The 25,693-nt window shown below is 31.5% G+C and overlaps 1 protein-coding gene across 1 annotated transcript in view; it reads right to left on the minus strand.

The window, feature by feature from the left end:
* The window catches only part of Trpm (transient receptor potential cation channel, subfamily M), a 747,840-nt gene extending 722,578 nt beyond the window's left edge, over positions 1 to 25,262 (minus strand). Inside the window, exon 1 of the mRNA XM_075360566.1 lies at positions 24,906 to 25,262. Coding sequence (XP_075216681.1) covers positions 24,906 to 24,977 — 72 coding nt within the window. The 5' untranslated portion in view covers positions 24,978 to 25,262. The remainder of the gene's footprint in view (positions 1 to 24,905) is intronic.
* Between the last annotated feature and the right edge of the window lie 431 nt (positions 25,263 to 25,693).

Raw genomic sequence — 25,693 nt, forward strand, 5'->3', positions numbered from 1 at the left:
CTGAAACAAAAGTTATTTCTAACAGAAAAATATATGAATTTTACCCAAATTAAGCGTTCAAAATAATCAAAAGGTTTCTATAAAAATGTTGACACAACCAACAATAAATTATTTCGTTATTATTATCACTATTACTTCAACTGAAACGTCAAAAATCCATTACTGTGTAAATGAAGTTAATCATAATGATTCTGAAGTGAATGAAATGTTCTGATAGGGAGTAACAACTTTAAGGTGTAGAGGTTTTGTCTAGTTAAATTTTAAATATAGAAACTTATTTGGTAATAAATATACCTGTTCTTTTAATAAATTATAAATATTGTAGTTGAAGTTTATTAAATTATTTCAAAACAGCTGACAATGAAATAAGTCGATTGACGTTTTTGTATATAAAAAATGTTTTCAATTAATGTTGTTTGATAAAAACAGCCAACGCCTTTAAATACAAAAATGCAAATAATCTTAAAATATATAGCTAAAAACTTGTTATTTTATTCATTTACGTAATTACAAAGACTATATCGTTTCGTTTTCTAGGCAATCATGTAGGTTTCCAACACAGTTTAAGAATTTTTTATGTTGAATATTTTACCTGAAATGATTATTTAAAGAAGGAATTTAAGTTATAACTGTGGATACATAAATTAAATTCATTTACATAAATTCAAACGTAGTATTAAAAATGTATTCATAAGTGAGTGTGTGTGTTTGTGTTGTTTTTTCCCACCAAAAAAGCATTTATTCTAGATTCTCATTGTAAATGGATATATTAAAGCCTTTTGGCAATGTCTTTTTTTTTTAATACTCTTCAGGATAGATGTAATAAAATTTATTTATAAGGAACAAATCACAACCGTCGTTCGTTATGTTTTACGTGTAAAACAAAGATAAATTGATACTTATTTATTTAAAATCGGTTCAATAATTTAATCGCTCCACAAGAGAACAAGGGACTAAACACACATAAATGACTTCAGAAAATATTAATCTACTTTTTGATGGAATTTCGGTTAATAGATTGGAAAAAAAGTTACACTAAAAAACAGTTCACAAACTTTTTTTATTAAAGTTGTATACCTAGATGGTAATTAAATTTTTAAACAATCATTTTCATTAGTACACATTGCGGAAAAAATGTTAAAAAAGTAATAACTATTTCCTTACTGGCTACTAATGATGATAGTTTAAAATCAAAATGGTCAGCTAGATTTAAATTTTAAATAAACTGTTTTGTAAACAGTTTTTGAGATTAAACTTATTATCCAATTTATTTCAACAAAAGCTATGCAATATTTAACGTAACTCTTTATTTGTAATAAATTACTTGTTTAATAACTTACTAATTATCTGAAACGTAGGAAGACTTCAAACCTAATGTATAAGTTTAATGTACATCTATAATAAACAGTAAAACTTGGACCGTTTAAACTAAATACTTATCGATTACATACAAATGGGTTTCTTGTTGTCATACTTTATTATTAATTCTATGTATATAAATTCAGCGGTAATTGAACTGAATATTAATCTACTTTAATGACATCTGTTACATTACGTTGATCACCGTTCACCACTGCTAGGTTTACTTGCTTCATTAAGTAAACTAGTAAAGGATATTTTACCTGATTCAAGCCGGTATTCAAGTTGCAAAGATACAGGTAGTATAATATACGTCTATAGAATATAGTTTGTCGTTGATGAGGTTTTAGTGTGACACGAATATTATTCGTGTTTTACACAGATTAACAAAAATCAAACCGTAAAGTTCCTTTATCTCATTTGTTCAACGGCAGTTAATTATCCATGTATGCTCAGACATTACTTTTATCTGAAAATGTTTTATTTTCAAATTTATAAAACGAACAGTATAAATTTACATACTACTCATAGTATGTATAAATCTAATGTAAACCTAAACTAAACTCTCCCATACGTAAATGGATAACATTTTTTAATGAGACTTATAACCGTTTCATTAGGTTATAAGTTCAAAGGTAACAACCCTAAAACAAATAAAAACATTAGTTTGTTTCATTTTATTTTTTTTTTGTAAATGTTATCTTAACGTTAAAAATGGTAAACATTTAGAAGAAGATATTCAATTTGGAATAAAATCAATGAAAATATTAAGATACTTTTTTGTTTCCCCTCCCAAAACGTTTGCAAGTTTTTTACTTGGAAATAACTCAAAGAAAAAATGAAACCAACAGCAGGAAATATTGGTATTAACAATAACCAGGTTAAGAAGACAGTTTATAAATGAACATTTTTTGTTTATTCTTACGCAATTATGGGGTCACATAATTTAATTTCAATTAGTTCAACGAATACGGAAAAAAGTGCCGTAAAGTTTTTGCAATCCAAAAACATTTTACCTTTGCATATCTTCTCCGCTCGGTGAAAGGAGCAGTTTCACCAGGGGAAACCGGAGTCTTCTCCGTCCGGTAGGGCCAACCTGAGGACCTCCAACTACAAGTTCGGGCGGATAGTGGTGAGGCGGACCAACTCGGCAAGGACACTGGCGAAAAGGTGGAACGTGCTACTACGGCAAGACAATAGGTGAATCGGTCACTATTGTCATCCTGTCAATGCGGCCGCCTTACGGCTCTACTCAGATGGTTACACTGGCAGTGCCGCCAATCCTGGTGGACAAACTACTGTCTAATGGGCGAGTTCTAATTGGGTGGGGGTGGCCTGTCGAGTGGTGCGGCGTACATCCGATGACCATTGCTTCAGATGTTGGAATCCAGGCCACAGGGCCAAGTTCTGATCTGACGCAGACAGAAGCGGCCACTATTTTACATGTAGTAAGGCTGGCCATTTACGCAAGGACTGCCAGCAAGACCCTAGGTGCCTTATCCTCCAAGTCACATGGTCATGCGCCTGGGGGTCGGGGATGTAAGGTATCTCCAACGGCATCTATAACTGCTTCTTCGTAGGATCATCATGGTGTCTCTGAGGAATAGCTCCATCGGGGAGGGGGTGGGAGGCCTCGGTCGCAGGCTTATGATGATCGGGTGCGGACTCCCTTGCAGTACCCCTCGGAGCCGAGTTTATGTTTAGTTACGGATCCGGCTCCGGGGGCGGGGAAAAATACAAAAAAAAACACTATACATTCAAGAGTATGTAAAAATTAAACGTGAAATGAAATAAAACTTCATGCAAAAAAATACTTGTTGGATGAGCAAAAAAAGATCTTGTCGAGAAGAAAGTGAGATAGGAAAAATTTATGGCTACAAAATTCTCAGTTAGTGTTATTTGATATATAATTTAATTTTTAAGCAAATAAAATTTATTACTTTTTCGTTTTACGTCCCCCACTTTTTTTCCATACAAATTACTTAAAATACCTTAGAGAAAACACACTAACATACTGTTTTACACCGGTCATTTTAAACATTCTCTATGTTAACATACGTTACTTATTAAAAATATAAGCATTATTGCTTATAATTATAGATCTAAATTACAAATATAATGTAACCAAACTTAACCTACGCTCGCTTTGATCGCAACTCATTAAAGTAATGTTTTGATGATTTAAATAATGAATAATTGCAATAATTACCGAATTTATTATTTAAATACTCAAAATATTACTGTTAATTATTCAAGGTTAGCGAGTAAAGCGAGGGTAGGTTAAGTTTGGTAAGATTATATTTATAAAATAGATAAACATAAGTTATTAAAAAATGGTAATATAAATTGTTATACCGGGTGATTAGGTTATTTCTCCAACTTGGTTATTGTTGATATTAATACTTCCTGCTATTTCGATTATATCCAGGTGAAAAACATGGCAAACGTTTGGAGGGAAGAAACAAAAATGTACCAATATTAATTATCGTTTTAAATAAAAATTAAATATTTGTTTTAAAATCGGAAAACACATTAATATCCTAAGGTTGGAATAAAAATTGGAACTGGATCAAAAATAAAATGTTCATCAAGGGGAAATTTTATTTTTCTAAAGTCCAGTACAGGAAAAGAAATTGGAAAAGAAATCTAAGAATTAGATTGAAATAAAGAATTAAATTTAATTAAGAAATTGTAACTGTGATAAGTAATAAAAAAACAAGGTTTCTTTGACATGCTTAAAAAAGAAAACTGGAAGAAAATATTAAAGTCGTATTAAGGGGTAGTATTTAAGGGTTTTAGAAGGAATCAAGCAGATGGTTGATATAATCAAAAAATCCTTGACTTCATTAGTGGCTTGAAGGAGAAAACTAAAAACAGTAACAGCTGGTAACACATGAGGCTACGAACCGGTTACAATTAGTTCGGCAGTGAAAATATACAAAATACAGGTGAACACAAACTATTCAGTGCATTTTAGGGATTAATAAAAAATGAACAAAGTAATGTAGCGCGCGTTGATTTTTTACAACATTAGTGTAGGTACTAGAGTTACTGATGATCTTAAATTAACACGCCGGCGCGATGTAATGCAGGGGGAATCGTCAGTTGACCAATGACTACCGTGCAGGAGAAAACAATGTATGTATTATGGTTTCTTGAAATCAGATTTGTTATTACTGTTGATAGACGTTTTTGTTTAGAAATTGGGTTATGATCTTCCTAATTAAGAATCTATTAAACGTTGTTATCAGCAAATTAAGGATAAAGAAAGTGTTACACAAAAAAAAAAAAATGGTACTGGCAGACCCCCCTCACCGTATCCGAGGGAGTTGTGCATCGAGTAAGAAAATCTTTTCAGAGAAACCCAGAAAGATCGATTCGCGTACGAAGGTTGTCGTCAACTTCAATTAACTAAAAAGAAGAATCAAAGGTGTAATTAATGGAATAACTTCAGATATTCTTCGTAATGTGTGCCGTGAAACTGAATATCATCTAGGCATTTTACTCACCATAAAGGTATTCATGTGGAAGTTGTTTCATGTGGAAGTTAAGAGTTGTAAACAAACCTGTTTGAAATGCCCTGTTGAACAACAAAATGTGCATCTAAGTACATTAGTTTATTATTATTTCAATATATTACTTTATTATTTTTTTCATTAACACCTAAAAGAATAATTTATGATCACTCTGTATCATTATTTAAAGTGAAGCTGTAATATAAAGTTCATTTTCAACATTGAGCGGATGATGTAAAAAATTGGGGTTTCTGATAGATAAGAAAATGACATAAACATGAATACAATGGTTTATTTAATTATAAAATTATTAAAAATACAAACGCAATGAAAAATTCAGAATGCATAATACAGAATCTATACTCAAGGCCGCTGACAACCACAGAACAGGAGTAATGAGATCTAAGGTTTTGATAAAGAAATAGAACAACGGAAACAACCGATGAAACTTCATTATGCTCCTCTTTTTTGCTTGTAATACGCACTGGTTTTAAATCTTGTCTTATAACAATACAATGAAATAAACATGCTGCATGAATTTTATATCAAACCTGAGTGCGAACGCGCGCACACACACCGGCAGCTAATATTTATTAAAATATGTGATTTTCTTCAACTTTTTTTTTCTTAATGGCGAAATTTGTCAGCTGAAGTACAGTATTTTAAAACAAGGGAAAAAATATTTTTATAGACAAAAGAAATACCAGATATGAGAAAGAATAAACATTACGAACTTATGAAGGTTAATAAAGAAGAAGGCTAAGTCGAACTCTTGTGAAAGGTTGCGTATATAATTTAATCATTCTACACAAACGTGCGTTTCTTGTTGAATATTAATAGAATGCTTGCTCACATTATACTACATGTCATGACTTTTATTAGGTGGACAACTTGTGACGTGTTAAGTGGATACTGTTAATCAGTAAACCCGAATCTTACATTCCTCGACTGAAATCATCAATGTCTACCGTTTCACGTTAAGATTGATTCTTTTGATAAGATTCTAATGAAAGTGGGTTGCTAATGGCTTTCCCTTCTATTAACAGTCTACATTATTCGGTCCTTTAATCAGACTAATAATTTAACTACTAGGCCCCGCTAAATGAATTTATTCGTGTCGATTTAATCCACTAATTTTTAAATTAGTAAATAGTAAAGCATTTCCGTTTTAAAATGGAGTAATGTAACTTAAAAAGAAAAAATGAAAATCTTTATCAGGTAAAAAAGTACGTTTAACTAAACTATCAAATAAATTACAAAAATATAGATATTGAAGTAAAACATATTGTAAAAAGACCGGAATAACGGACCTGAGTAATGGATTCCTGCCAATTAAGAAGAAAATATAATAATGGGGACCGTTCAACGATGAGAGTCTGCAAGACGAGAGTCGGCGAGACATTAGACAGCGAGAGCATTCTGCGTAGAGGACAGTGAAGGAGCGAGTTTCCAGTGGGAATTAAGTTCAATATGTCTAAGGTGACGCCACGAGTAATAAATAGTAAACAAGAAACACTATCGGTGAGTTACCGTAAGACTATATGTGAAAGGGATAATGTACTAAATTTCATTCATAAATCGTTAGGCTAGTCTTGTTTGTGAAAAGCAAAGGTATTTGCAGTGAAAGATATTTATACTTGTCTTATCTATTGTACAATTGTTTTTAATACAAGACTAGTGATTAAAAGTGTTGAAGATTAGCAGTCATGCTATATCTTTTGTCAATGGGATTCAATTCTGGTTTTCATTATTTATATATGAACCTGTAAATAAATCCCGACGGTTACTTCAAATTCTGTTTTGAATGTAGTCTCTGTTTATTATGACTATTGACACTTACGATTATTTTTGATCACTGAAATGTAATATTATTATTGTTTACTGTTGCCATTATTGTCATTATTATTGTGAGATTTTTTTTTTATTGTCTGTTATTATTATTACTATTATTCTGATTATTATTGTGGTTGTGATTACTATGAATAATAATTATTTATTTACAATTTTTCATTAATTATTTTATTGTCGTTGCTTACTATGATTATTATTACAATTGTCATTATTTTATGTGTTATACCAATAAACTGTAATTACATTTTATTGGTTGGTAATTAGAATGTTTATATAATTATATAATATATAATTATATAAACATTCTAATTGTCAATCTGTCAATATCCTGATCGAGCCGCGAACACGCGACATTATACATCGAACTGTCAATATTTTTTACCTAACTTTTCAGCACATAAATAACAAAAAAAATTCTAAACTGAAAATATTAAATTAAAACTTACTAATTAAAAAATATATATATAACATTTCAACTTCTGTTTAAAAGTTTTTCAACTGTTTTGGTAAAAAAACTCAATGAAATTAAATTTGGACATTTAATCCAGGATGTTTAAGTACTACTATGACCGTGACCAGATGGATTTCGGATATAAAAAGTAGCAATTAAAATTATTCAATAATATTCCATGTCTACATAATTTACATATTATTATTCTAAATCTGCAATAAAGAGCCATAGAATAAAGTAAAGATAAAAAAGACAACAACAAAAAAACAAGTGCTTTTCTCAAAACAATTTAATAGAGTAGTATAATTTCAATTTGTTTTTTTTTTAATGTTCCGGTAACAAGCAATAGATTAACGATTCAATAACACAATAAAAAATAAAACGCTTATAAAATGGAATTTGCAAGCAAGATATTTTTTTTTTTTTTTAACTGAATTTTTACGGGCATCGACTGCTAAGGTCATTAGCCCTCGTCACATTCTTTAAAAGAAATTATTATCTCCATCAGGATCGTCATATGTAAGGGTGTAAAGGGCCCTTACATTTTATTTAAAAACACAAACTTCACAATAAATATTAAAACATGAAAGACAAGGACAATCACAAACACTTACGGGGTGTAAAGGGCCCCAATATTAAGATTTGAGATAGGTTCTCAAAAGACCATGAACTTAAAATTAAAATTAAACTAATCAATACCATATCTTTCTTTCTTCTACGAAGTCTCATTTATAGTTTGCTTAAGCACCCTCGGGGCGACCAGAACCGCCGTTGAGCAGTATATCAGTCGTGCCAGGGTGCCGTGGCAGTTGAATCCTTCTTATATCAGGCCATAGGCATGCACGGCGTACACCTATGGGTGTACGCCTCGCGCCCTCAATCCACCCTTGAGGGTCCCCCATGCCATCATCGGACACACCCCGACTCACTGCTCTTGAATGCAGGTGAGCCAAAATGGCCTAGGCAAGAGGGCTACCTCCCATCACTATACGTGCCACGCTTCGAGACTCCCTTATATATATATAAAACTACCGCTTAGAGTATCTCTTACCACAGCTTTAAACTTCCATTTTATAGACTTTTAAGAAGTCCACTGGCGTGTAAAAATGCAACTATATTTTCTTCATTTCCATTATCCAGATCAGCACTAATATTATTTGTAGGACGGAACCTCTTTCTGAGGTCCTCATATATGGTACACTCTTCTATTAGATGCTTGATTGTCAGTGTTTTATTACAAACACCGCACATTGGTCTCACTTCGCCGGTTAACAAATATAAATTTGTTAATCGCGTGTGACCGATTCTAAGTCTGGTCACCGCTACTTGTTCACGGCGAGTCAACTTAAAGTCGCTTTTCCATTTATAAGGAGAAGTTTTAACCGAGTTTAATTTTGTATTTAAACTCCTCCATTCAGTGTTCCACTTGTTTCTTACTATGTTGGTTAGACGGTTTTTAACATCTGCCACTCTTACAGGAAATGCATCCAAGTCATCGCAGACTGTTGCCTTTCTGGCAGCTTCGTCTGCGATTTCATTACCTATAATACCAGCATGCCCTGGAGTCCATACAAATACGCATCGCTGTCCTCGTTGTTTTAGTACGTATAAAATGGACAGGATGTTTGCAATTAGGACATCCTTAATGTTCTTGTTCCGAATTGCGACGAGTGCACTTAATGAATCAGAACATATTAGCACTCTCTCTTCGCAATAGTGTTCAGTGTAGCGAAGAGCTTGCTGAATTGCAGTGAGTTATGCCGTGTAGACACTGGCCACATCTGGCAGTCTCCAAGAGTGGGCTTCTTCATTTACATATATCGAGCATCCAACACCATGTTCGGTTTTAGAACCGTCAGTATAAATTTATGTTCTTCGTAACTACTGACGGTTGCTAAAAATTCCTGCTGGATGATCACTGCTGGTTTCTTTTTTATTTCTCCTTGAGAGAGATCCAAATTTGTATTTACCGCTGGCAAGAGCCATGGCGGTATTTCTCTCGTAGAAATTGTTAGTGTCTCTGGTATAGCAATTTCATATTTTCTTCTTAATTCGTGGTACCTAATTCCGGTTGGTCTGGAATAGGTAGCACGATGTTCATATACTGCAGCCATAGGATGATTCGTGAACAATTTATTATTTATATGAGCAAGGAAAGCCCATACATTTGCTGCATATCTTAACAAAAGGATCTCTCTTCTATAATGTAGTGGCATTATTCCGGCTTCAGACATTAGACTAGCCGCCGGACTTGTGCGGAAAGCGCCTGTTGCATGTCTTATTCCGCTATTATGAACTACGTCTAACTTTCTTAAGTGCGACTTTCTAGCGGATGAATATACGATACATCCGTAGTCTAGTTTAGATTGAACCAATGCTTTATACAATCTCAATAATGTCTCTTTGTCTGAGCCCCAATTTAAATTCGATAAACATTTTATAATGTTTAGGGCTCTTTTGCATCTATCACTCAAGTCCTGTATATGTAATCCCCATGTAAGGGATTTATCCAATACTAGTCCTCAATATCTTACGCTATCTTTATATTGTATTGGATTATCGTCAATTGTCAACGCAGGACTTTGATGAGGAATACTCTTCCTACAAAAGTGTACACAGCACGTTTTCTCTGGTGAGAATTGGAATCCGTTATTCCTTGCAACTTCATTCAGAGCATTGATCGCTCGTTGCAATTTGTACCTAACCATAGCAGTCTTGTTGCTGGCATACACAATTGCCAGATCATCAACATAGACGCTTTTGCTGATTTCTACTGGAATGACTAGTATCAATTTATTAATGGCAATGGTAAACAAGGTACCGCTCAACGGCGAACCCTGTGGTATGCCATTTTCCAAGATTCTTTCACATGAATATTCATTGTTGACGCGTACTTCAAAGGTACGGTCATTCATGTAGTTGCTGAGCAGGATAGGCAGATTGCCACGAATGCCCCATTCATGTATCTGGAGCATTATACCATGACGCCAGGTCATATCGAAAGCCTTCTGAAGATCAAAGAAGACTCCGACACAATGTTTCCTTTTAATAAAGCTGTTATATATAATGTCCTCTAAGCTGATCATTTGATCAGTGGTAGAATGGTATTGCCGAAAACCTGCTTGATACGGTGATATCAGGTTTTCTTTTTCAAAAACCCAGACGAGTCGATTATTAATCATTTTTTCCAGTGTTTTTCCCATAGCACACGTCAAAGAAATAGGACGATAGCTATTGGGGTCTGTTAAATTTTTATTTTTCTTTGGTACTGGAACAACATGAGCTTTTTTCCACTGCTGCGGGTACGTTCCATCCCGCCAAATTTTATTATAAAGTTCTAATAATCTGCGTTTTGCAGTGGTATTCAGCTGCCTGATCATATTATAATGGATTTCATCCGGACCAGCAGCTTTGTTACCTGCTTTTTCCAACGCTTTCGATAGCTTATAAGTGCAAGATCTATACAGGACGTCGATCCATCTCTGGCATTGAAAAAGGTTCCTGATCCGTCGTTTAAAATAATAAGTTCTGAATTCATCAGGAACCCTTCCAGTTCTCTTCCACGGGGATCTACTCGATCTGATCCCCAGAGAGAATTATGAGCATTAAAGTCACCCACCAGTAAAACAGGTGGGGGAAGCTCGGAAATTAGTCTTGCTATGTCATCCTTATTCCAATCAAAATACGGCAAGTATATGCTGCAGACAGTGACCTGGAGCGGACGCTTCATTCTAACGGCGACCGCTTGTAGGTTTGTGTTTAGAACAACCGCTTCGGTGGTAGCTCTAGTCGATGTTAATATAGCTACTCCACCTCTAACTCTTACATTTGGCGGTTGATCTCGCCGAAATATATCGAATCCTTTTAATTTAAAATTTTCATTTCGGCGGAAATGCGTTTCTTGCAGACATATACAAATCGGGTCTACGTCATGTACCAAGCGTTGGAGCTCATGGATGTTTGAAAAACATCCATTGATGTTCCATTGTACAATCGACTCGCTAATTTTTAATTAAATTATTGTCTGGGTTTTCCTTTCGGCCATGCCTTTTTCCTTTTCTTCTCCATCCTACGAACAGCATCGTGTTCGCGGAGAAGGTCGTCGCCTGTAAGGCTTCCGGTCTCCGTATCGGAGACCACCGAAGCCGCCGACGACGACGGGCATGGATCGGCGCCGGTTTCAGGCGCCGATTGAGAGGCGGCAACCTGGCCGCTTCCCAACACGGGGGTCGCACCGGTCACCGCCTGTGGGAGGGGGGACACTCGCCCCCCCTGTGTGATTTTTTTGTGGCCTCTGAGGCTTAGAGGCCACTTCAGTTACAGGAGGCTTGGGAGCCTCCATAACAGACTCTGTAGGTATCACCTTTTTCTTTTCATCAAGAATCTCGCTGAGACGGACTTGACATTCTGGTTTGGTGTCCGTTTTCTTTTCTGGAGGAGCAACTTTCACTTTTATCGACTTATCTTCAGCAGGCTGTACCACTATCTTTGGCTTAACAAATTCTTTATTGCCAAAAGGTTTCATCTTGTTTTCGATGATCCTCTCAATCATGTTAGCCAAAGTAGGCGCAAGTTTATTTATAATTTGAGCCTCATCTACAGCAATCGGAGCAGGAGCAGGAACAGTAGCCGCAGCCTGAGCATAAGATGTTGCTCTAGGTTTGCGGGCGTTAACAATCTTTTTGGCTTCGATGTAGCTGACTTTCTGCAGGGTTTTAACTTCCTGCACAGCTACTTCTTCTTTGTAGACAGGACAATTCCTGGATCTACATGAATGTTGTCCCTTGCAATTGATGCATGTAGGGGGCTCTTTACACGGCTCTCCCTCATGCACCTCTTCGCCGCACACGCATATTTGCGTTCTCTCACATTTGATAGCGGTGTGGCCAAAACGTTGGCACTTGAAGCATCGCATAGGTTGCGGGATAAATGCCCGCATATCCAATCGATGTATCCCCGCTCTAATCTTCTCCGGCAAGTTAGGTCGGTCAAATGTGAGAACATGAGAGGCTGAAGGTTGGACTTCGCCATTCCTCCTCATGTTCAATCGGCGACACTCAATTACTCTCTGTGATGACAACTCCTCAACAATTTCTTGCTCCGTGCAATTTAGAAGATCCCGACAGACGACCACACCTCTTGAGGTATTGAGCGTACTGTGGGGATCGACATGTACAGCCAGTTCTCCAATCTTTTTAAACCCCAAAATCTTTTGAGACTGGACTTCATTTACAGTCTCAACATGAAGTCCCATGAAGGTCTTCCTTATTTCTTTTACAGGTCCACCAGCGCATTTGGTTATCTCCCGAGCGATGAGAAAAGGACTCACCCTCGAGAAATTTCCATCCTCCTTTGTAATGACCAAATATTTAGGTTTCGGTGTATTACTGCTCTTGAAAAAAGCTTTTTGTAAGCTTTTTCTAGCCTCAATCTCTATCCTTTTATTTTCCGTACTTTTTCTCCGTTTTGCCTCAGGCGAAACGGCTGGTTCTAAACGAGGGTGTTTACGTGCACCCTCTGCCACGTTGGTTTGTTCAGGAAAATTCATGAACGTTGATCCCTTCTGTAGCAAGGCTAGCCGCCGGGGTACACCCCCAAGGTTAGTAGCAGGGCTACTAACCTTGGAGGTCCGATCCGGTTCTCCGGTGGAACCGGCATATGTCCTGGCAGAGAGCGGATGCGCAGTCTCTGCACTGACTCCAGGCTCCTACTCACCGAAGCTTTCAGAGCTCCCATGCACCGACATACATGGGCACCATTGCTACATGCTTGCCATCGCAGGGGGCATGTGGACAACGGAAGGGTCTCCGTTACACCTGCAATAACATTGACCCTGGCCGCCACATCGCCAGCTCTAAGAGTGGTATAAATCCATTTCCAAAATCGTTTGTTATTCCATTTCCTGCAGGTAGCCAAAAATCCAGTCCGTTTAGTGACCTGAAGTTGGAACCAGGTCAAACTTAGCAAAGCATAACCGAGGAATTTACTCGGAACCCCGTTAGCCAGCTATATGTGATGTACAAAGGTACAGCTGTTGCCGCCCTGGACGTGGAACATAGATGTTGTGTTCCGGACGTGGGGATTATCTACCTCAGGGCAGCAAGATATTTATTTAGATGTAAGAGCATTTTTAAGTAATTGGAATACTGAGTATCCTTATATATTTATATGAATGTCAAAAATACGTGTTTAAAGTTATTAGCTTTTCTTTCATTTTTTTTACCAGAAAAGTTTTATTATCGAACCAGTTATTAATCAAAATTTTGCATTAATGTCATAATTAAATATTTCTACTAAGATGTTTACCTTATTTGTTAGTTAAACACCCACAAACGCGTCAACATACTACCATAATCCCTAAGCGGTTACCTGAATTCAACCTAAAAATTTCATAAATAAATTATTCCATATTGTATGCTTGTATGTTGAGTGACATATTTATTCTATTCAATGTGGTGGCGATTGGCTATGCAGTGAACATGAATACGCTCAGAAATAAAACTGATTAGTGTCTTTTGTACATTAAATGGTTTAAAACATAAAAACTGGGTAGTTTTTAAAAATACAGAAACAGGTATTTTATTTACAAACACGTAAATATATTTTAATGTTGTAATATCAATTAACAACATTTTTGACATAATCAACAAGTAAACCACGCCTTCCGTTTAATTCTCACTTGCAAACAACTATAGCATGTCGGTCATATAATGCCCTTGGTAGTTGCCCCACTGACACCTGTAGCACAAATTATATATGTAAAAGCACGTCCATAAAGTGTTACGCGAGTTACTCGTTTTGCACACATTCCTTCAATTGTTTAGATACTAAACAAAGCAAAAACGTTATGTAAACTGACTGGAAAGTTAAAAAAAAAACCGTTTGCATGAAGCATGCGCATCTCAGCAAAAGAATAGTAATTTAAACTTTCTTCTTCATAATAACTGTGAAATTGTAACGAATTATTAAAATTTACTAATAAGGCATAACAAACCAGCCAGTATATTTAAATCAGGGGGGGGGCAAATATTTTTCTATTTATAAAAGACATCTTCAAATAGTTAAACGTTCCAAAAACATGGCTTTATGTTTAAATTATAAAGCCATTTTTAAAACCAGCGTATTTTTATTTAACAGGCCAATTCTATTAATTCGGGCAACAATAGCAAAATTTTTATAGCATATAAATTGCAAAAAGTATTCGTATTTTTATATATTTTATGCTATTTATGGAATAAAAATTGAATTTGTTAATTATGATTGTCATAAATCCTATTTGCAGAGTTTTATAAGTAAAAAATTAAATAGCCGATGATTTCATATATTCTTTTATTACACTCAATTAACTAAATTGATTTTATTTAATTATATAATATTGTCCAAAGAGCTTATGATGGAGCCTGCTTATTATTTGCGTTCGCAACATGAACAGGAATTACTGTTGTCAGATTTAAATTTTATTTATTTATTTTTTTTCATCTATGCAAGTCAAGACTTCGTGCGGTCACCATTTTGGTTACGCTGATCACATTAGAGTAAGGTTATAAACAGATCTCTTCAGCAATATTATGGCAGAAAAAACTTATTTTTCTCTATTTTAACAAATTTAAAACAAATATTCTTTACAATTCTAAATTTTTTAAATTTGTGTTGAGAATGTAATTTTTATTTTATTAAAAATTTTGTTGGAAAAAAATTACTACACCGAAAAATGTAATGGGGCTATTTAAATCCAGTATTCTTTTACATTTACATTACACATTGATAATTATTTATTAGTCAACTGTTTAAAACGGCACCATCGTTACCGCTAATATTTTATTGAAGGAGCAGTCTATCGGTCACAGTGTTTAAGATCAACTTTCCATTCAAATGGCCTTACCTTCAATTCCCGAAAATATAAGAATTTACCCAATTAATATTATAAACGGCTTTTTACCTACTTATGCGTTATACTCTTCATTATAACGACTCTATGCAACCTATACGATCATCAGTGGTATGTTTGTTATCAAGAACAATAAGACTTCATACTAGGAATAAAAGATCAAATTAGGTGTGAAGTGATTTTTCATTGAATTATTCAGTAATTTTGAATTCAAACCATTGCAAGAAACGTGCGTGAAAATCAGACCTACTATGTACATAAAAGAAAAATAATAGAAAAGTGAACTTTCAGAGAAATTAATGCACTAATGGTGCTTTACACAAATAATGTAGGCCAAAGCTGTATAATAATGTAGGTCAGAGCTGATAGTCTAAAGAAAGAAATAAATCAATGGATTTCAAAGTAAGTTTTTTCATTATCATTCATATAATTATTGTAAAGTTAAATGGACAAAATACTGTAGATCAACAAAATTTAGAACAAATTGACACGTTTTTTAGTTCATAATTAGTACGTCTTGTCATTATCGATAAGGTTATAGAAATATATAAGCAGAAAATAATAAGTTATTTTGTGTTTAAAACGTTTCAAATTTTGAATTCGGGTAGCATTTTTACTTAAAAATTAATTGTACCGAAAATATTACTGACTGAGAAATAAAAATATTCAAAATTCTGCCAGACTGCGTCAATTAAAAAAAATAAATAAATAAAAATCCAGCTGACTTATCATGGAATTTAAAATTATTATAAAAATCATTAAATTGCATAATATCTGTATTACTTTCTCGCTGTAATGTTAATCCCCATTTATTTAATCAAATTACAACGCCGAAATAACTGTTTCGATAAGAATATTATTATGAATAAAGCTGCAGTGTATTTTAAGAAAAATAACAAATAGGAAAAAACTACAATTAAAGTACTGTACTAAACGATTGTTGAAATATATATTTTTTACCTCGATGTTTAATTTAAAATCCGTTCAAATTTACCGGAATCATAAATAAGTTTGAAAACAAAAATAAAAGGACATGCACAGAGTGGTTTCTATTGAAATCCCTCAAAGAACTGTAGTATATATATATAAACGTGCATACAAACATGAGTCCAATGAAAACTGAAAAAGTTTACAACATAAAAAACAAAGAAAACACCAAAAATAATCATCAATCACAAAAAGAAACAGCGAAACAAATTAAAAAAACCAACGAAAGCAAGTGGTGAAAAGAAATGAAGAATTTTTGACGATACACAACACCTTAGGGTAGTTGATTCACGTAAATCTTAAACTACTTATAGATCTAATATATGTAATCGCTTTAAGCGCCTATCGTTTTCGCTGTAATACCGGAGGTTAACCGTGAACCCGATCACATATTTGTTCAGCCTCATTTTGTATCTTGTACTGAATCGTCGTATCTCCTCTCGAATGATTGGCAATTCCAGATAATCGTATTACGTGTTTACGTAATACGTATATATATATATATATATATATATATTTCAGGGTTTTCGCAAACGATGGCGATTCTGTTATATTTCTCAATAGTTTATTCTGGAATTGCTGGACTTTGATGTTACTCTCATTTGTCGTACCCCATACTTGGATTCCGTTAGTCCAAATCGCTATTAGGACCACTGAGTACAGCAATTTCTTGTTAGGTAATGATAGCTGAAACTCCTTGCCTAACAACCAGTACACCTCCCTGAACTTAATATTAAACTGCGTCTTTTTCTCCCTGTCATGAATGTTTTATGTAAAACAGCGATCCAGATGCATTTCTAGGTACTTGAATGGAAGCATTAAAAGCATTTTACTAGTTATCAAGTCATACCCGGGAGTTTTCTTTGAATTCGTTCCTTTCCTGATTACTCACAGAACTTCTGCTGACAAAATAGGTTTCACAGAAAGATTCATAGAAATTGGTCCATTTAGGAATTCGATTATTTATTCCTCACGAGCCCCTATTATGTCAAAAGCCTGAAAGACCTTTTCAAAGTATCGTGCAAATACGTCAGCTTTCTCACTTCTCTTCGAGCCTACGACCCATCCAACGTTTTCAAAGATGGGAATTATGATGGTGGTCTATTGAAGTACTTCGAGGGCTTCCATAGTGAGTAATCATCCTTTTTCAAAGGGGAGGGATTCTCAAGGAAGTTTCCAGACGCCTCATTTTTAACAGACTTCAGCAGCTGTTTTAATCTATTCAGCAGCCCTGTTCAAATATTTTCTATCCTCAGGCCTTCTGTAATATTGTCACCTCCTCTTGGATATTGCCACCTTTTCCTTCTAAATCTCCTCTTGGTAGAAGTATGATCCATAACGTCCCTCAAGTAGGTCGTTCCCCCCTGTCTTCCATGTCTCTTCATGGTGTTGAACGCCAAGCTGCGTCCAATAGGATTGCGGTTAAGTAATGCGTCCCATTATCTACCGATACAAACACTACTTTTAAATTAATATCTATAATTATTATTTGTTATTTCATTTATTAAACTCATTTACATATATTCTACACTCAATGACTAATGACAACTGATTAACTATGGAAATGCCCATATAAATAAGATTTTAAGCCAAAACCTTTTCTAAATATTTCAAGCGTAATTGTTTATTTCAAACAAAAAATTAAATAAAAATTGATAATGGCATTAACCGAGATTTATAATAATAAAAATCGCATTGTTTAGGGCTCTTCTAATTTTCATGGAAATATTCACTGCAACGTAGTTTTTACAATTATCTTTATTCTGCAGTATACAAGGAATAATAATTGATTTAGTAATCAGTATATTGTTCGTAGTACATATGTATAATAAATTTTTCATAAATTAATATTTCACTTTATTAGCGAACAATTGTAGCGTAAAGTTAATAAGTCTCTTGCAGGAAACCACAAGTTGATATTTTGCCTTATTACAAGTATCATATTAATTTATTATAATAAAAAAATAATAATTTAATTCTTATTCTGAAGGTTTTTAAAGCTCCTATCTTTCTGTTATTTTCATTCTTCAAGATACAAGTTTTTTTTTTTGCAGTTATCACTATTACGATAATTATTATTATTATCAGCAAAAATAATTAATTACTTTAAATGATTATATTGTTAATATAAATAAATATACAAACCATATTTAGTAAATATCTGTATTTAAATGTTTGTAAATATTTTACATTCACGATAAGATTTAATTCTGTTGTAAACACTACGTGAAATAATGTATATTACTTATTTTCATTAACTTTATCTTTCCATTAATTTTAAAAAAATATTTAATAAACTGGAATGTTTAACCATAAAGTAATTATTAATTTAATTACTTTTTTTATAAATAGAATGTAAATCTAAAATCGTCTTAGCAACTATTCGATATTAACTACTCGATTAAAAATTATATTTTTATCTCTGTTGATTTAATAATCAGAAGAAAGATAAATATCTTTGATTAAATTATACGAAGGTTATTTCCTTTATTTTTTTTTCATATTCGTCAGAATATTGGGATTCTAGCCTTTCAGCCTAGATCCCAAAAGCTGGGCTGTTTCTTCGACAAGTCAAACCCGAATAGGTCGTTTAATTTAATTTGAGTTATCAGCGAATTTGTACACAGCGAATGTTTAAAAAATACTAGTGTGTTAATTGTACGAGATAAAAACCTGCTCTGTGTTGACATGTCAGCTCTATAGTAAATGAATCATCATGCATATAAAGCCTTTATAATGTTACGAAGGATGTGAGGATGTTTGCACCCCACCTTCTATTAAAAATCTTTAAAAATATTCCTTTATGTACGTAAGTTATCCCTAAAAAATACTTACGTATAATCAATAATTCAGTATAAAAAGTTACATTAGAGATACAAAAAACCTTTATTTGCCAAAAAAAACTGTATTTATTAGTGCAATTGTAAGATGATATTTTATTTGTTTAGATACATATAAAAACAAGGAAATTTAGATATTAAAATAAGATTAGATAATAAATCACAGTTGTATTCTTCAACCATGATTATAATTACGTAAAAATAATAAGATTTCTCGTTTTCCTTGTTGATAATTGATGCGAAGTCTAAACAAGATACTGGAAACATAGGAAAATAAAGTTTTTATCTAAATAATTTATTATATAAGTTTTAATACAACATTTGTCTTTTGTTTGTCAGATGACTAATTCATGAAGTAATATCTGCGATTGGAAATAATAAAAAAAAATTGGTTAAGAAAAATTTTGAAAAAACCAGATTATAAATCATAACATAGTTTTAACCGGAGCACTTTACATAAATTCATTAAATTAAAAACAAAAACAAAGAGAAAAGTCACTTAAATTATGCGTTCGTAGCCAATATAGTACGTTCCGTGTAAGAAGGAAGCAGAATGTTCTCGAGAATCCCCTATATTCATTGGCTGATACTTGAATAATTCCCGTATATGTTTAATAAAAATTATATAAGCTGAAATTGTACAGTAAAAAAATATATATATAGTTTGTGTGTGTGAATGGTATTAATATTTAATTTTGAAAATAAAATCAATATCAAGTGACAGGTATATGTTGTATTCTGATAAACCTAAAACAATTTTTATAATACACTGTTTTAAATTAACATTATGAAATTTAATAAATTATATTATAATAATTATTGCAATAAAAACATTAATAATATTATTAATAATTTATTTCATTACGTTAGTATAAAAATTACTCGTATAATTTATTGTGTTTAGTACACAATAATACAAATTAATATATTATATTAATATAATATATTAATTATACAATCTATATAATATTGCATTAAAAAAAATTAATTACTCTTAAATATTTTTTATGTGGTTATCAAGCTGCGGAATATGAATAAAATATTGTACTTTTTTTTTGAAGTCATTCTATTTAAAAACTAACATCCTCATAACTTAATATTTACGTGTTTCTTAAAATTTCTCATTATAGTAATGTTTTATGTTTATTTTTTAATATAATTATCTATAATTTTATTAAAATCATTTAGCGACTTATCAGTGTAATGTAAGTGAACTGGTAAATGTGTAGTCTTGAAAAAAATCAGGCCGACCATTCGTAAGACGTGTAGTTAATTGAAACCCAATCACCAAAGAACACCTGTTTTATGTTTTTAATATTTGAATAAAGTTTTTAAAAAGTAATGAAAAATAGGCACTGTAATTAATAATATTATCAAAACTTATTAAAATTTAATAAGTCGTGAATACGTAATCCATACATAATAGTTAAAATGTTCATTTGTGTATGTGAATTACTTCATACTCCGTTATAGCCGAAATAATTTAACCTATTTCCATAAATTGACGCTTTTACGGACATTCTCGACATTTTACGGATGTAAAAGGATCTAAAATTATATAGACAGGCATAACGCAGAGACTCATAAGTTATTGAGTTATCGACTTAGAAACTATTCATATGCCGCTGGCGGTAACAGATCAGTAATTTCCAACTACAGCTTGATTTTCCATTTCTTCATTTTAGATGAAATAATTTAATAAAAATTTACAAACGTTGAATAAATCTTAACTATCGTCATATATTTTAATCCAAAATTATTATTAATTATTCTATCGTTTTATTTTATAGAAAATACTACCTATTTAAAAAATTAAATAAACAAAACGTTAGTAAAAATTAATCATGAACTTTATCATTTGTACTAAATTGAATTTTCTGAACCAGTGACTGTCTACGAGTCACAGTACTAAAACTAATAAAATAAACCGTCTGTATTAATATTAACAAATGCGTATGAAAGATAACGAATAACGTTATGAATAGAAAATACTTTATCCGCAGGTGAAACAACAAAGCTTCTATAGAATTTAAGTTTAACAAAGATCGTTTCCCTGCTAACCTTGGAAGGCCACTGAATTTATGTTGTTACGCAACATTCCATTCCCATACCACGATTTATAAGTTTCTCAACAAGAGATATATCTAGAATCTTTTCCAAGTAAATTTATGAAAAAGAATAAAATTTCAATCGATTTATTTCATCCAGATTTCTCCAGTAATTTCATAAGTAGGCTAAAATAAAACTGTCAAAAACAAAAATTTAAGTCTTCTTTAAAATTAAATACAATCTTTCTAATCACTTACGATTGTTCGTGTACAATTTATTAAACTTTTATCCATAAATATTCAGTGTATTTTAAACTACACGGTTACGTCTTTCCCGTGCTGTACAAAGCAGATAGATTTCAATTTTTTTATTTACAATGAAATATCTATACTAAATGGTAATTGAAATAAATTTGGAAATATAAAATGCTCAAAAAATGTTTAGAAAAAACATTCCCTTAATTGAGAGTGCAATGATTTGTACCGTTATAAAGTTAGCTTTATGATTTTGACCGAGATTATTCAAAATGATACTCATAATTTTTAGTCACCATTATTTTTATTTAATAAATATAGATAAAAATAATTTTCATTTATGATTTCATAAGCATTGTTTATTTAGTTATTAATTATTATTGTTTTATCAATGTCATTTCTTTTTACGAGATTCTCTTTTTATAATACTTTTTTTGAACTTTTTCTATTATAGAATCTATTTATTTATTTGATTCTATATTATTGATAATAATCTAATCACGTTAACTCAGCGAGTAAATTTAGGTTCTGAAACTTGAAAAATAAATAAAAAATAAACACCGGGACTTAATTTAAATGTAATATTTTTAGTTAAGTAAATAGAAATAATATAGAATACAGTGCAACAATAACATACTGTTAAAAAAATAGAAATAATTATTAATTTAGCATTATTTGTTTTAATAACTGTAATCAGTAATATTTGCAAACCAAAAATAAATAAATAATTTGATTTTAATATCTTTACAGTAAGCTTGCTGGATGTTAAAAATTCTTTTGCTAATTTAATGTACACGAGAATAGCATAATCTGTATAACCGGTTTTTAGTTTTAGACGGGATTGAGAAACAACGCAGCCTTTGTTCAATAAGTTTTACAATGTTTTAACCCTTGTAGTCTCTCAACCGCACTACTTAAGTGCCAAAAACGATACATTTTACAGCAACAGTTAGCTGCTCAATTGGTTATTATGACTCATTCGGCGTTATGGTTCCTTAATTCAGGTTAACACACTGTATTGACCTATACTGGATGGATAAGGATGACCCTAGAACCTTTAACGATAGTTTAAATTGAGTAAAATAATCACTTAAAATATCTTTAATTTCTTCATCTACTACAAATAAGTTTTCTCTACGACCACACTTATATTCGTTTCATTTGAATTTGTATTTTTTGCAAAATCTACAACTCCAACTTAAATAAAACGTGTATTTCATTTAAAAATCAGTATTAAATATATTTTACACACAAAACAATATATGATGCTAAAAGAAAAATAAAACAAAAAAATATTAACAATGAAATCTGTTTAAAAGCAGACGGTAACAGTAAATTAAGCGATACGCATAATTATCTGCAAAATCGTAGCAGTCATTTATTGCAACTCTCTCTCAATAATCAACTAACTACAAATCTACATTAAAATGAGGATTCCGATGGAAATCATCGGAATTTACTGTAGATATAAATTGTGAGCTGAAATATTTTTTATACTACATCAACATTTAGTGACTGCTAAATACTATTATTCCATTATCAAGAGAAATTCTGCTACTAAACATAAAATCACTACTCGTTTCAGCCATTTAGTTTATCTCTTAAATAAAATTTATAATAATTAAAAAATATTCAAAATTAAAAAAAAAGTATAGATCTAATCATTTTCCTTACTAATTAGGAAAAACCTGCGAATTATATTTTTTACTTTAAAAAAAAAAATAAACCTGTAATAAAGAAAAAACACATTGTTCTAAAAATAAGGTTTTACTATACTGCGAAAGTATTCTGCTCAATTTACTTCATGAAACTTCTGATTCTTTATTAAATTAGTGTTAATATTATCCAAAAACAAGCAACAAAAAACGGGAAGTTACTCTACAAAACCGGATATCTATAATAAGTTATTTTCTATTCTGTGGTTTTCCTTACTCAAAAAATATAATAATAATAATAATAAATTTTAAACATATTTAGTATAATTTATCCAGTCGCTACTATTGATTGCTATTATATCACTGAAGTTATAAATAAAATATAAATCAATTAAAATTCATAACACCTTACAGTAAATCAAAAGAAATACTAACGTAAAAAAATATTATTAACCTTAGCAAGTACTGGCTAACAAACAAATGATACAGGATATAAAGGGTTTGGCTCCAAGCCATATTATCTTTAAAAATACTTGAATGTCACATCATTATAACGGTTGTTCATGTTTAATACAGAAATATACTTCATTAATTTTATTATTGATGATAGAAAAAAAAATACAAATATTTTTCCTTTTAAAATAAAAACATCACAAAATATGACAATTAATTATTATCGTTATTAATCGACACCTGATGAATGTCAAATGTTATGAGAACAAATATTAGCCATCTTTTGTCTTACAGTTTATTAATAATTAAGAATAATCAACCGATAAATAATCTGATATTTACAAAAACATATTTAGCTCTAACAATAAATTTATTTAAAAAAACAAAACGCAGGATCATTGAAACTATAATAAAGTATACGTACAGTAGAATGAAATTACGAAAAACAGAAGAAATTGCCTAAATATGCGTATATTACACTTTAATAGAAATTATAGACATACTATCTTGTAGTTCGTAAATATCAAAAATTAAAAAAGTGAGTTTTAAAAAAAAAAGCTTAGTATTTAATGATTATTGTAAACTTCTGGATATGTTTATTTGTAAATGTATACCAAATTTTTGCACATAGTTTTAGTTTTAATGAGAAACTTTCAAAAAAATTATAAAACAAAATTATTTTTTTTTTTTAATTTAAACCTTTTAAAATAACCGGCTGCCATATAATAAATTTTAGTCGGAAGATCTTCTTAAAAATTTAATATAATATGTGTACACACGTGCGCGCACATACACACTAATTCTACATGAAGAACACTGGAAGAGTAATCATAAAGCGAAACTAATTTATTTTTTTTAAAATGACAGTTTTCCATAAAAAATTTCAATTATTTCTTATCTCAAGATAGCCTTGATAATATCGTAAAAATAAGATACTACTCAAGACGATGTTTAAAAATAAAAAAAGAAGCTTATAAACGTTTAATAAACTAATGCTATCCCACATGTGCCTTTTTTTAACATAAATATATTTTTTTAAATATATGAATCTTTTCATATATTTAATATATATAAGAAAATAATATAATATATATATACTTATATTTATTTTTTAATGTAACTTTTTTCCCTTGTAGATAATACTTTAAATAAAATAAAACTTTTGTTCTTTACGCATTTTTCCCAGAAGAAAATAAATAAACATTTACTCCTCATATATATATATATATATATATATATATATATATATATCGGAAATTATATACTTCGAAAACGAAACTTACCAAATTTTGACTAAAATAATGGAAAAAAGATCGCACAATTAGAAAGTAAAAATAGGCTACTAGTTTTTTACTCAGGGCCATGAGGTCAAGTGATTCCTCCTTTATTAAAGCCTTCGTAAGATAGCAAGGACATTCTATACTAACATTTAGAAAGGATTTTCTGTTTTTAAGTTTATCTCATAAAACCATATTGAATCAAACCGACGATTACTTTAGATAAATATATTCTGTAATATTATATAAACACAGAATCAAACTTCTATATCCATACCACATACACGAAAATAAACCAAACAGGTTTAAAAATATCTTAATATTACCTGTATTGAAGGAGGAGAAAGAAGCGGTTTCGTAAGTCCTTTCAAAATTTTTGGTTTCTTGAGACTCTTCATGGTTTTACGTGTTATTTTTCATCTTGTAACACAAAAAATAAAATAAAAAATATACATCCCACAGAGGACTACATCGCGAATGATCACAAGAAAAAAATCAAAAATAAAATAGCACACTGTATCACTGAACACCAAGCAACCACTGAACTAAAAGCACTGAACTGACCAGACTACGATGAGATAATAAATAAATAACGCAACACCATACTATATAACTCGCCTACTAATCGCACCAACTACATGAAACAATTGCTCTGTTACGTCACAGCTTGTAATACGTTAAATACACGAGACAGCCGAGCAGTTATAATTATTCAATGCCTTTTAACTAAAGTATTTTTCTTAAATGATGCGATAAAATAATTAAAACAAAGATAATTTTAACAGAGGAATAAAATATATTACTTTCTGTAACGGTATTACAATGTTAAAAACACTAATCAGTTACTTCATTAAAATAATAGTAATAATACTGATAAAAAATATACACAAATAATGAGAAAATAAAAAAGATAAATGACGAATATAATAATAAGTGACAGATAAATTTTTTTTAGACACAACAATTATAAAGACAAGGAAAAGGAAACTATTTTAGATTACATAAACTGCTAATAGGCATTAACAAATATTCTAACTGTTTCGCCTGATGTCTCAAAGCCGACTGGCTTGTGTATGGTTCGTAATACGTACCGACTGGTGTGGCAAGAATGAGA

Source organism: Lycorma delicatula, chromosome 3 (genome assembly GCF_047948215.1).
Source record: "Lycorma delicatula isolate Av1 chromosome 3, ASM4794821v1, whole genome shotgun sequence".
In the NCBI taxonomy this organism is placed as follows: Eukaryota; Metazoa; Arthropoda; class Insecta; order Hemiptera; family Fulgoridae; genus Lycorma; species Lycorma delicatula.